This window comes from Carlito syrichta, unplaced genomic scaffold (genome assembly GCF_000164805.1).
Source record: "Carlito syrichta isolate Samal-C Ts95f unplaced genomic scaffold, Tarsius_syrichta-2.0.1 Scaffold315490, whole genome shotgun sequence".
In the NCBI taxonomy this organism is placed as follows: domain Eukaryota; kingdom Metazoa; phylum Chordata; class Mammalia; order Primates; family Tarsiidae; genus Carlito; species Carlito syrichta.
The window spans coordinates 482,304-495,763 of NW_007259586.1; the positions used below are offsets into that span (position 1 = coordinate 482,304).

Sequence of the window (13,460 nt, forward strand, 5' to 3'; positions counted from 1 at the left end):
GTATTTGTTCCCATTTTGTTTTTTCACTTCAAAATAAGATATGTGCAGTGTGCATAGGAATTTGTTCATAGTTTTTTTTTTTAAACTATAGTCCGCCCCTCCAACGGTCTGAGGGACAGTGAACTGGCCCCCTGTTTTAAAAGTGTGAGGACCCCTGGATTAAAGTCTCATTCCATTCTACCAAGGCATGAGTTATTTCGTAATTTTTACCAAATTTTAAATCTGTAAAACTCACTAGTCAGAGGCCACTTTACAACACTGGGAGTTTTCAATCAGAAAAGGTTTTATTATAAGAAACAATGACATCAGGTAAAAATGCAAAAAATTGTGCAATTATGGCAGAATGTTTAAAAATATCTACACATTTGCCCCCATAGGACTACAGTACTTACTACATACCTGAGCACTGAACATTAAATGCCATTTTAAACTGCTTTACATAGGAAATCTGACTCCTTGAAGATCGCATCTACATTTTCTCATGACAAATGAAATCAGTTTGATGCTTAAACATCAACTTTGTTAGCATAACAGAAGACAAAGATGGAAGATAAAGAATACAATTTCTATTCTTTCTAACTTTCCTATAACGTAATTATACTAAGTCCAGTTTTCAATGTGTAAAAAATATATAGGAAAGTGCTACATACATTCTTCAAATGCAAAAACAAAGTTAAAGTGGGACTGGCATATGCTAGACCTACATTTTAATTCTGTAGTACCATTGTGCCTTTTACTTATTTATATTCTCATCACACTATGAAAATGTATTTTAAATATCTAAACATAAACCCACACACATCACTAATCTTAGTTTCCTAGGACCTCTTCTGAATCCATTTTAAAAGTGGCAAAATATCCCAGCTATATAATTTAAACAAATAGTTCTTCATACAAAATTCAATATATATTCTACTCCTGTAACAAATCCTAAGCCTCGGTTTGACACACTAAACTTAGATCATAGTCTCAACATAAATTGTTAATAGCAAAACAATTAACTGTTGTGCAGATCAAGAGAATAAATCTACTGTAGAATTAACCACAATATGTTGTTCTCTTATATATCGTACGGCACACATAAATTGCTAACTCAATGTTCTATGTCATGTTTTCAAGTAATACATTTTCTAAATACAGAAGATTGTCAAAAAGCGGCAGGAAATCTTATTCAACAAAGCTTTCAAAAATAAATTACATGAGTATCTCTTGCAAAAATTGGTTATAGTGTTTTCCTCCCCTCAGCAATGCAAAATTGTAAAGGATTTTTAAAAACTCACAGAAATAACCCCAAAACAGCACAAAAGTTAAAGAAAAATTGGGGAGGTAAAAATATTGTTTGACAAAGTTTATACAGAGATTATAGACACACTATGAAGGCCAATAAGAAGAAACCACACATCTAGCTAAGACTAGATTTAAAATGCTAATTCGATAAATGCTGCCCATTTTAACTTCTGCTTCAGAAAACATTCCCTACTTGTAGAGGTCTATGTAAAGCAGTTTGGAAAGTTCCTGAAAAATGAGGTATGTGATGCAAAGAGGCAATGTTTTAAATTTGTTTCACAGTATCACATTACAATGTGTGCAAGATTTTTAAAATACAAACCATGCCAGTTTGCTTTCTTTAGGTACATAAAAATGTTCTAATCCAGGGCAGACTCTAGGCTATACTTCTTTATCAATTATGCTAGGCTTAGTAAAAAAGAAGTTACTGAACCAAATACCTGCCTTAGGTATATTAAATGAGTTGGTTTGTCCTTCATGTTAATATTCCTAACTGATTGTTAGAAATTCATCAGTTAAATCTGAAGATGATTTAGTACCTATAAAGCTATGGTTCTATACACTCACTCTTTTCCTTCTCAGTTTCAGCTAGAACAAGAATTTCAATGTAAAAGTACTCGTCACTGTTAAGTGCAAAAATTAAATTAAAATGAGGTTTTAATTGTAACATGAAACTTAAAGCCATTAAATTAGATCACTGCAGGAGTTTTATGTTTCTGGAAAGCAGAATTCTAAAAATAGATGTAAATTTCACATTTTGCTCTGTGCAGAAGAGAAATAAGTTACCTTTCGTTGTACCGAAAATGACTGGGTAGGTAGATGGAAAAGGAGGTCAGGCAACAAATGGCCCGTGTTAGTGCAAACTGGGTATAATGTTCTTACTATTCTAAGACAGTCCAGTTAGACCAATAACTGGCCATATCTTGCTATCACATAAGTAGAGAATCTTGTGAAATCACAAGCGTTCAACAGGTAAAGTACTATCGCCATGAACTCACACACCAATTTAAAAGACAGGCATAGGCTCAGGACATGTAAAACTACCTAGTTAAGCATGTGAATTAACTTAGACTAGCACCAGCCACCTGTGAATTTGAGCACTTTTCTGGATTTAAACAAATGAGACAGTGTTATCACTTGAAAAAGTTAGACAGAAAACTGCCACTTTAAAATGCTAGCTTAACTTAAAGTTACATGGGAAATATAAAACAATCAGACTAAAGGCTCGTTCTGAGACTGATTTGTATTCTCTTCAATCTACTCTAATAACAAGAACACATTTAAATCTCAGTACACTTGAAAACAGTACACAAAAATATATAAATATTAAGAATGAGGATCTAAGTTAGTGCTTCTCTGTGTTAGAGAGGTCACAGCTAAAGTAAAGTTCTAGTGATATTGCCTCAGATTGTTACCCGTATTTAAAATTAAAAGTCACATCAAACTAGTCTGGATGTCTCTACCCAATAATACCCTAACTGCTCTTACGAGTGCATAGTTGTCTTGATTCGTCTGGTATCTCAGTGACTATCACAAAATCTAGGATGATATGATTACTTTTATGCCAGAAAATAAAATGCTGATAATTGCACTTTGTTATGTTTTCCTTGCTGAAATGAAAATATCACAAGAATGAAAGCAAATCCCTCCCTACAGTGCAATCTTTAAGAGCACCCATTTTCATGTACAAAACTCCCTCAGCTTTCTTACATACTGACAGCATTCCTTTGTATCATAAGACAAGTTTCCTAAGTATGAGATGCCAGTGATGCACTAAGGCCTGCTACTCATTAGAGGACTTTCTGAAGACACTGAGGATAGAGTTTAGCAACAGCACATTCAAAATGCCGGCCAAGGTCCCAGAGTCGATCTGGGGTCTCATACACTTTCATCCATTGGTCAGCAATGTCATCATATTGGTAAAGGGAATTTTTTCTGCTGGTTCTGAAGACATGTTCTTCAACAGTCACTTGAGTAGCGCGAACAAATAAATGGAGTTTATTCTGGAAAAGTACCAGTTTAAGGTATGGATTTATGGACTGATCACATGGAAAGTCCTTCTTTCGAGTCCATTTATTGAGCTCAATATCATAGGCTTCTACAGTAAACATACGTTGATGATTTCCACAGGTTCCAGCTATGTAGTAGATAGAGTCCTTGTATACAGCTGCTAAGCCCTGGATTCGAGGCACAGTCATGGGGGTTAAAAAACCCCAGTAGTCTTTTTGAGGCTCATAGAAGAGGAAAAATTCTCCTAAAAAAAGGGATAAAGAAAACATGAATAGGTACATTTTCACATCTGCTTTTTTACAGTATGTGCTAACTCCAACCTCTGGAGACTTAAGAGCATAATTTTTCATATATTTTACTTTCTATTTCTTTAATAATCTTCAAAGATATATTAATGAGATTACAAAATATCTTAAAATTTTTTCATTCCATAATACAATATAACAGATAATATCATCATCAACCTGAATTGGGATATTCGTATCAGGGATGTGTAAGGAGTTACTTTGGATTGATAGCAGAATAATAGTTAAAAGCTTTATTCCATTTGTTCTATCCAATTGTGTGTTATTGAAAAAGTATTTATATATTTTTGCAACAGGGTCTTGCTCTCCCACCTAAGCTGGAAATGCAGTAGCACAATCAGAGCTCACTATAGCCTCAAGCTCTTGGGCTTAAGCAATCCTCCTGCTTCAGCCTCTTGAATAGCTGAGACTACGGGGGTATGCCACCATGCCTAATTTTTTTTTTTTTTTTTTATACAGACAGGGTCTCACTATATTACCCAGGCTGGTCTCAAACTCCTGGCCTCCAGCAATCCTCCTGCCTCAGCCTCTCAAAGTGCTGGGATTACAGGAGTGAGCCACTACACCCCACCAGAAAATTTATTTTAATCCAGCTCTTTAAAAGCATTATTACTAATGGTCACCCAGTAAGACCAAAATACACATATATAGTATTATCATAAATAAACCATCACAAATTTGTGAGCTAATTATTTAATTAGAAGATAGCACATGGAATTGTTTGGATTTGTGCTTATGGATCACTGATATGCTTACTTGAGTACTGTTATAATGCAAAGACAAGTATTCAACAAAAGAAAACATGACTTTAATAAGATAGAAAACACATACATGGTTTGTGGCATTGACTCTGAGTCCATTTCTATTCTAATTTGACAATAAAAAGGTATGCTGAAATGAAAATGCCTGAAAGAATTAAAGTAGTGAAGATTCCCCCAGAGATTTGCTAATTATAATATTTGTACAAAATCTTTGTAGTAAAAATCTGAACTCTGTATGAACAAATAAATGATACTTCAATAGCCACAGATAGTATAACATAAGCTTCTGATGATGCATGTCAGGTTTATTTATGTAAGGAAGCTTTGTTTGAACTAGAAATACTTGATTCTAAATTGAGCTTCCCCTTGAAAACTGTTCTGAACTAGGATTACCCTTATCTACAAATTCAACTGCCAACTTAATAGTAAACTTTACCTTTAATTTTACTTAAAATAACCTGTTAAACTCCCAGATTTACTTACGCATCATCTGTCCTTATTGACTAGCTTGTAACACGATTCTTGATAAAGAGATAGGAATTCACCAGGTTTGGTGGCTCAGCCTGTAATCCCACGCTTTGTGAGGCTGAGGTGAGTGGATTGCCTTAAGCCCGCAGGTTTGAGACCCACCTGGGCAACTTGGCGAGACCTCATCTCTACAATAAATCAAAAAATTAGCTGGATGTGGTAGTGCGCTCCTGTAGTTCCAGCTACTTGGAAGGCTGAGGCGGAAGGATCGCCGGAGCCCAGCAGGTCGAGGCTGCGGTGGCCGGGAGCATGCCACTGCACTCCAGTCTGGGCGACAGAGTGAGACATCAACTCAAAAAAAAAAAAAGAGAGAGAGATAGGAATTCAAACCTAATATGTGCTACTTCTAATATGTGCTACTTCTCTACAAATTCCTTATAGGAAAAAAAAAGATGACAAAAAAAGCTTAGCTGGGCATGGTCGCACATGCCTATAGTTCCACCTACTTGGAAGACTGAGGCAGAAGGATCACCTGAGCCCAGCAGGTCGAGGCTTCAGTGGCCATGAGTATGCCACTGGACTCCAGCCTGGGCTATAGTGAGACTCCAACCCCTCACCCAAAAAGTTGATTTTTAAAATCTAAAGTCTCCTTTATAAATTAAAGCCAATGATAAGAAATTAAGAAAATCCTCAGGGCTTCAGACTCTACTTATATAAAATATAACTTTGGATTAAATAAGGTTCATTCCAGTCCTGAAATTCTATGAATTCACTGCTATTTTGTTTGAGTATTTTTATTATACACCTTTCCATTCCAATGGTGGGTCTTATAATTAATTCTACCTCTATCAACTAGCTGGTTAGCCAGTAAGACCAAAATACAAATACACAAACACACACAACCTACCTACGTTCATCATGATGATATAACCTATCCAACTATACAAGATGGATTAAACATCCATTCTTATGTTCCATTTTTCCACAGGATCAGCAAACTCAAATCATCCCTGTGCTTCTATTTAACTAAAATAAGGAACCAGAGACTACTACTACTTTTGAAGAATTAACTTGACATCAAACATAAAACAAATGGGTTCAGGCATTTCTGGGAAATTTTAAGTTGAATAAAGAATTAAAGCAAAGGACATAATTTTTAAAAGAAAAAAATGGGATAAGGGTAATCATGAATCGCTTAACATGGGTTATGTTCTGAAAAATGTGTCGATAAGCAATTTTGTCATTGTGCTAACATCATAGAATGTGCTTACACAAACCTAGATGGTACAGCCAACTACACACCTAGGCTATAAGGCATCACCTATTGCGCCTGGCTACAAACCTGTACAGCATGTTACTCTCCTGAATCCTGTAGGTAACATAATGTAAATATCTGTGCACCTAAACATATCTAAACATGGAAATAATACCATCATATCTATAGTCAGTCATTGACCAGAACATTGCTATGCAATGCATGACTGGATCTCTTCACCAAGGTTTCTCTTTTTCCTTGTTCTACTAAAGCAGTAGTGTCAGCAAAACGTTTATATATAATCAACTAGGAAAAGGAATAAGGATGTTGGTATTAATCTACACTGCATTCAATATGCAAGGAACTAAAATGTATAAGAAACCAAATGTAAGGAAAATATTAGTTATCACAAATCAGAACCTTGGGTCAAATGTCTTAGTAACTCTAACCCAGTTACTCTACTTCTACTGTATTTTTGCCAGAATACTTGTCCTTAATTGTTTTGTTTAGTTGTTTTTTTTTTTAAGTATATTAGATAGTCCTACTTACAATGGTAAAACTATAAAAAGGTGACATCTCAAAATTTTTCAGTGGAAAAAAATGAAAACAGAGTATTATGGAAGGCAACATAAATAGCAGTGAAATTAAAACCTGAAGACTGCACTTGCAAACTCTTTTTTTTTTTTTTTGAGTTGGAGTCTCACTCGGTCGCCCAGACTGGAGTGCAGTGGCTGCTCCCGGCCACCGCAGCCTCGACCTGCTGGGCTCCGGCGATCCTTCCACCTCAGCCTTCCGAGTAGCCGGAATTACAGGCATGCGCTACCACGCCCAGCTGATTTTTTGATTTATTGTAGAGATGAGGTCTTGCTGCCCAGGCGGGTCTCGAACCCGCGGGCTCAGGCAATCCACTCATCTCAGCCTCCCAAAGGCGCAGGATTACAGGCTGAGCCACCAAGCCCGGCTTGCAAACTCTTTATAATTAAGTTTCATAACTTTTGCAATTAAAAGGTTTATACAAAACTCTTGGGTAATTAAGTAGCATAACTTGGTTAATACTTTATTCTTTTTTCTACTTTAAACTAATCTAGTAAGATCATAAAGAAGATGCTACAATATATCTTGATTATATACTATTGAAGAGCAAAAATAGCCAGATATCAACTTGCCTTTTTGCTTAAAGTCTTAAGAACTGCTCTGAAATAGTTCTCCCAAAATTCTGCTTTAAAAAATGTTTTCAAAAATACTTATTCCATATGACAAAATATGAGAACATAAAAATAATAATCATTTTAACAACTTGAAAATATCTGCCCTTTTTTGATTAAAAAGTTTATTTTCTTTATAGGTCCTTTACAGAACAGACTGTCCCAACGTAATTTGATAAGGAAGTCAGAGGTATTCCTCAATTAACAGGAACACCTATTTCAGCATAATTACGTAAGCCAAAAAGTGATACCCTACCATGAAGAACTAAATCACTAAGGCACCTACCCTGTAAGACATAGATCTTCTCTTTGTACTCCACAGCATTATGAAATTCCATTGCAACTGGCATTGCGCAAACCGTCGTCCAACAGTTCTCTCTACTGTCGTAGCACTCCACAGATTTTAGTGAGTTTCTCCCATCACCTTCATAAACACGACCTCCAATTGCATACATTTTGCCACAGCAATAGACTAGCTTGCAGCCTATTCTGGCTCGAAGCAAGGATGGTTTGGATAGCCATCTATTGGTAGAATGATCATACATCCAGAAATCATTTTCTGCCTTATGGTCGATGGAGACCTCACTGCTGCTTGGCCTGTACCCTCCGGCAATGTAAATGTCATTATCTGGTGATACAAGAATCCCAACTTCTCTCAGGTCATTTGGTGGTTTGCATAGTTTAAACACTCTTCCTGTGACTATGTCTAGACAAGGCACTGTTTGCTTCTTTCCTGAGTGTTTGTGGGCAGCATCAAAACAAATTATCATTTCAGAAGCAGTCATTCCGATCCTCTGCGTACAGCCATTGGTGTTGGATGGTCCCTTTTCTACACAGCTTTTGGCTATAGCCTGCGCAAACTGAGGTGGAATTTTCTCTATAAAGGTATCTTCCATCAGAGGAAAACGTATGCATTTGGCAAAAATTTCTGGAAGGTGCACTTCTCTTTCATTCTGTTCATGTTCAAACCACCTAATAATGCTTTCATAAACATGCTCTTCTCGGTCTACATTTAAATCATCACTGTCTAGTATACTTATCAGCTGGTCTTTTGTTAACTGGAGAAACTCTTGTTCTTTGGTGACGCACAGAAACTTTTTTCGAATATATTCTTTTGATCGATCTCCAAGTTCCTGATGACCATAATGATCAGCAAAAATAAAGACCCCAATAGAATTTTGTGGGTCTAAATGACTGATCATATACTGAGCACATTGGTCTTGGATGGAAGGAATCTGGAAGATGCTAGCTGCAGTGAACAAGGCTTGAACATTGGCCTCTGTCAGAATAACTCGGGAAGTATAGGCATAGTTCAACACTAAATCCATCGATTCAGCTTCAACACCAACTATTCGAACTTCTTTTTGAGTACTTTCTGTAAGGCCGCTAGTGAACATGGATCTAAGAGGAGAAAAGTGATTACTACTATATGTGCACTGTAAAGATTATTGTGGCAAATGATTAAAAGTACAAAGTTATTACAAAGAAAACCTTTTGAAACTGAATATTTCCTAATATAGTTCCTGATATTCTAAACAGGAGTAAAAATTGAAAAAGTAGCAGACAAATTTAGTCTAGCTAACCTCAAAAACCTTATTCTCAGGGCTAACTATGAAAAAAGAGTATCCCCAAGGAAAGCAAACCAAAGGGTGACACAGCATATTCCAGATCACCTTATTTTTCCTCGGAGCCCCATCCAGGCTTCTAGTCAAGTTGCCTTAAGGTCATGAGATCTCAAATTGGGCCATGCCAATCAGAAAGTTTAAGAATTCCTAAAAATGTGTCAATATGATACATTTCCAAACAGACAGTCTAATAAAACTTTTCATGTCTCAGTGAAAATTATAAGGCAACTTGTATCCAAAATATATCTTTCTAAAACTATTTTCTTTTGAATCCTCTCTTAATATTACAATGAACATAAGATCACTTACCCTTGGACATTTTTAAAACCTTTGCTTAAAAGAAATACTTTATTTTCTCAAAGTTACCATATTTTACCTATTTATATCTAGGCATAAATAAAAATTATGGTAGGTAGATAAGAATATAATGCCTCTTCTAAGAGAGTTTATTGTTAGCTGATTCTGAGATAATGGTTTTTAAAAATCCCAAACTTTTGTCTTTGAGACCAAGCTTTTTTTTTTTTTAATTAAAGTATCGGTGCACTTATGGGACATTCTTGACCAAAACATCAAGTGGCTAAAACCTAGCTTTTTATTTAAGTATTAGTAATTTACACATATTATTTGCCTTTCTTTTCTCTCCTTTAAGGATTTATTCTAGACTATTTTTAAATTTAAATATAAAAAATTTTATAAATTTTAATACTTTTAAATTTAATGTTAAAAATTTAAATACTAAAAGCTCCTTTAAAAGCCTTTTGAGGAAAGGGCAGTGCTATTATATTTATTTTCAAGGTCTAGGATATTTAATAGATGTTTGTTGAAGAAATGGACCTAACATTGGTAATAAAGTTGATTATTCTGACCCAGACCTCTCCAATTTTAAGAGCTATTATGAAAAATATACTTTAATGGCAAGAATTTCCGGTCACATTTGAAGTATCCATCAAATCCATGGGATTTTTTAAAAAATGTAGTATGACACACATTGGAAGTACAAAGACTCGGCTTCCTGTCCAAGTTAATCACCTTTGAGTCATATTTTTAGTTCTATAATGTAAAGTTTAAGTTTACTAGCATACAGGCTATTTTTTATGACTAAAAACTTTATGTTCCTATGTATGAGCTGGTTTTCAATTCAGATGCTGAAAGACTCACCTATACAGCTACCAATTAAAAAGAAAAATAAAGTCCTTCATTAGGGAGAGATTAACTCCCAAAGGAAAACATTATACATATCCATTTATCACGGGAACTACTCCTGACTTGAATAGGTTCATCTTACACACAGAAAAGGTCTGACACTTGATGAGTTTTCCTGTTCTAATAAGTTCTTCATGTAAACTGTATATACAGGAGGAGCACTTCCACACACAAAGTCTAGAGTAGCAAAAAATTTCTAATAATCAAATTTTAACCCTGATAAGTCACTGGGATCATTAAACAGCCATGCCAAATTTCCAGCTATTCTAATTCTTCCACCAGTGATGCAAGACGTAGAAATTATTAAATATGACTTTCTAGAGCCTATATAAGGAGTAGCACTGGTGCCAAGAAACTTTGATACAAAAACCTGTAATAAGAGATAAAAATCTTATCCTTAAGTTTTCTAGCCAAATATCTTTAGCTGAATGCGTGTATCTTATGCTTAGAAAGTTTTCCAAGTATGTTTTAACATTTAATTAGATTTGTTAATTCTTAATTTCTTATAGGAAATTAAAGAATTTAGGGAAATTAATAATCTATTGTAGCATACTTCTTTTAAAGTTATTTGCTAGATCTTTGAAACTAATTTTAAATATGATATTTAAATTATGCAATCCAGAGCATGAAATTTCATCAAGATATAGACATTTCACTGTGCAGTTTTGTTTTTTTTACTATTAAAATCCAATATACAATTGTTTAAAATGTTAAAGAAACTTTTAAAAGATCCACTCTACCTGCTCTTGTTCCTTAAAAATCATATGGTGACTAAGAAGCCTCGTTCTGGAAACAAATTCTGCCTCTACTATTTACTAGTTAGATGATTTAAGCAGGTTATTTAACTTCATTAAGGCTTAGTTTCTTCATTTGCAAAACAGGAACAACCGTACAGAGATAAGATTATAAAGATTATATAAGGCAGTGCATGTAAAGCAAGCTTAGACCAGAGCTTGATAAGTAGAAATAGTGACATGTATTTAAACACAAAAATGACCTAACTATATCTAACGGATAGCCTGAGTAAGTCAATCTCATCACCAGAAGTTTCCACTACCAGGCTAAACTAATTATCTTTTGCATGTGTGGGTTTCTTTTTTTTTTTTTCCTTCAGCTCAGTCTGGTGATAATTAATACTTAGTAGTCCAATGCCTACCCTAGGCAGGTCTAAATGGTTACATCATAGGCATCAAACTGAAGGGACTATATTTAACCCAGTATTCTGAGAAAGAGGAACCAGAAACTCCTGTTCAGAAAATCAGGCTGCTGTGTGTGCTATTTGAAGGTAAGCACCTTCAAAAGGAAAAAGCACATTTAGAGTGTGGTTGAGAAAACATTTTTACTGTCATTCATGGACCATGTTTGAATACTGAAAGGTTTAAAGTGAGCACTTGACACAAAAGAAGTTAAACTCAGGCAGGAAACTGCCTTTTCCAATATTTTCTTAAAGCAGCAAGTTGTTTTTCAGATCCAAGTTTTAAAATTGTACTTTTCAGAGTTGAATGATGAACAAAGATTAATATACATAAAAATAAAAATTTAGATTAAACATACTTCTAGAAATCTTACAAATTACTAGCATGAGGCCTAAGGCGCATAGAAACTATATTTCATTCATTGTTCTTCCACTGCTTTCACCCCATGGCATTAAGACAATCTATTGAATGGTAATAATTTTGTAAAGGAAAAGGCTACTGTGTTGTAACCTCTAAAAGACTTACATGCACTAAAGAAATAGTCACCATGGATAACTACTTAGAACAAATTCTAGATCAACACTGTCCAATAAAACTTGCAGTGATGGAAATGCTGTATATCTGTGCTGCCCAATAGGTAGCCAGAGTTTCAAGTGGCTATTGAGCACTTGAAATGTATTTACTGTATCCAAGGAATTTAATTTTTAACTTTAAATTTAAGTAGACACATGTGACTAGTGGCTGCCATATTGAGCAGCAGAAGTCCGGATTTTCTGGTCATGTACCTAAAACAAACACACATAAGTCCACTAACTAAAGAACCAACAGCCTGTACTCTAGAAGAATCCCCCAAGTCAAAAACAATGGCTTAATAAGATAGGGCCTGTTATCTATTCGCAGGAAACAAACTCACTGGTTTCATTTCATTATCGCATCTCAGTATCAAAATCCAGTGGACAATACTGAGGAAGAAAGGGTGCTTGGTGCCGGTTATCAATAGAAATTTCTGCCATCACCATACCTGAAATAAGGGCTGATTGCAGCAAGCACGTTTCTATGACAGGAAAATGTTTTCCCGTGATCCACTTCCACTACAATGTCTGTCAACTGTCCTTCATCGTACATTGTCTTGAGTTGCTTAAGAATACTGCAAGCATGGAAGGGGTCCATGGCATCGTTGGTGGTGTCTGAAGATGGAATCCCATTCGGTGTTGGGGAAGACTTACTTAAATCTAGGAGGAAAAAATCGTACAACCACAAGAAGTTCCGAGCCAGTTACGGCGTGGCGGAGTTTTTTGTTTGTTTGCTTGGCTTCTTTCCCCCTACAAAAACACATGTGTGTGTTCATACACACCACCTCATGGGACCACGCGTATAGCGTCTAGGAGACGGAGAGCAGGGAGCGAGCGGCAAACGAGTCCAAAGGCCAGCCTGCTTCTCCGGGAGCCCGGCGAGCTCGCTGCCCCGTGCTCGCGGAGGGAACGTGCCAGCAGAACGCGAGAGGCGTCCGCGGGGACGCCGCGGAGAGCCGGCGCGTCCCCGCCGAGAGCGGAGGGCAGGAGACTCACGAGGGACGCTCGACGGATGGCGGCCGCCGGTGGCCCCTTAACCGCCTCCCGAACGGGTCAGGGCGCGCGCGGGTACCCAGCCTCCCCATCCCTGTCCCGCCGGACCGCCCACCGCCCTCCACGCCATTCATCCTCTCTCCCCTCACCCCCCTCCACCACTCCATCCTTCTCGCCGGCTCCTCCTCGCTACCTCCTGGTCTCACAGCCTGCGCCCGACCCCGGCCCGTCTGCCCCTTCACCTCCCTCCACACCGCCCGAGCCACCACGCGACCCACCTGCCGACGCGGCCATTTCTCGATGGGGCCCCGGCTCCAGCTATTTAAAGAGGAAATGTCATTTCGCTTCTCCGGCTCCCGGGTTCCGGCTCTTCTAAGGTTCCCCTAGCCAATAAGGTGACCTATGCGTCTGGCTCCGCCCCCAGCCTCCGAATTCCTAGTGCTGATTGGCCACTATGCGAGCAAATGCGCATCGGGAAGTGTAGTTTTATTGCCCCCGCTCCCGCGTGGTCTGGGTCGGGCGGAGGCCCAAGCCGGGGATCTCTATTGGCTGGTTCGAGCGGAGGTGGAGCGCAGGGAGC

At 37.2% G+C, this 13,460-nt stretch overlaps 1 protein-coding gene across 1 annotated transcript; it reads right to left on the minus strand.

Annotated features, from left to right (window-relative positions):
- Positions 1 to 262: 262 nt before the first annotated feature.
- On the minus strand, positions 263 to 13,227 carry KBTBD8 (kelch repeat and BTB domain containing 8). Its single transcript, XM_008072882.1, has 4 exons — positions 13,159 to 13,227; positions 12,337 to 12,547; positions 7,578 to 8,692; positions 263 to 3,541 (listed from the first exon to the last, which is right to left on the minus strand). The coding sequence occupies exons 1-4, from the start codon at positions 13,172 to 13,174 to the stop codon at positions 3,078 to 3,080; spliced, it is 1,806 nt and encodes a 601-aa protein (XP_008071073.1). The 5' UTR covers positions 13,175 to 13,227; the 3' UTR covers positions 263 to 3,077.
- Positions 13,228 to 13,460: the final 233 nt, after the last annotated feature.

What these genes read in the sequence shown, in the direction of transcription:
- KBTBD8 (XM_008072882.1), bottom strand. An exon ending in GCAATCAGCCCTTATTTCAG is followed by an intron (nt 8,693 to 12,336) that starts GTATGGTGATGG and finishes TTCTCCTCTTAG; the next exon opens with ATCCATGTTCACTAGCGGCC. An exon ending in GAAGATCTATGTCTTACAGG is followed by an intron (nt 3,542 to 7,577) that starts GTAGGTGCCTTA and finishes CCCTTTTTTTAG; the next exon opens with GAGAATTTTTCCTCTTCTAT.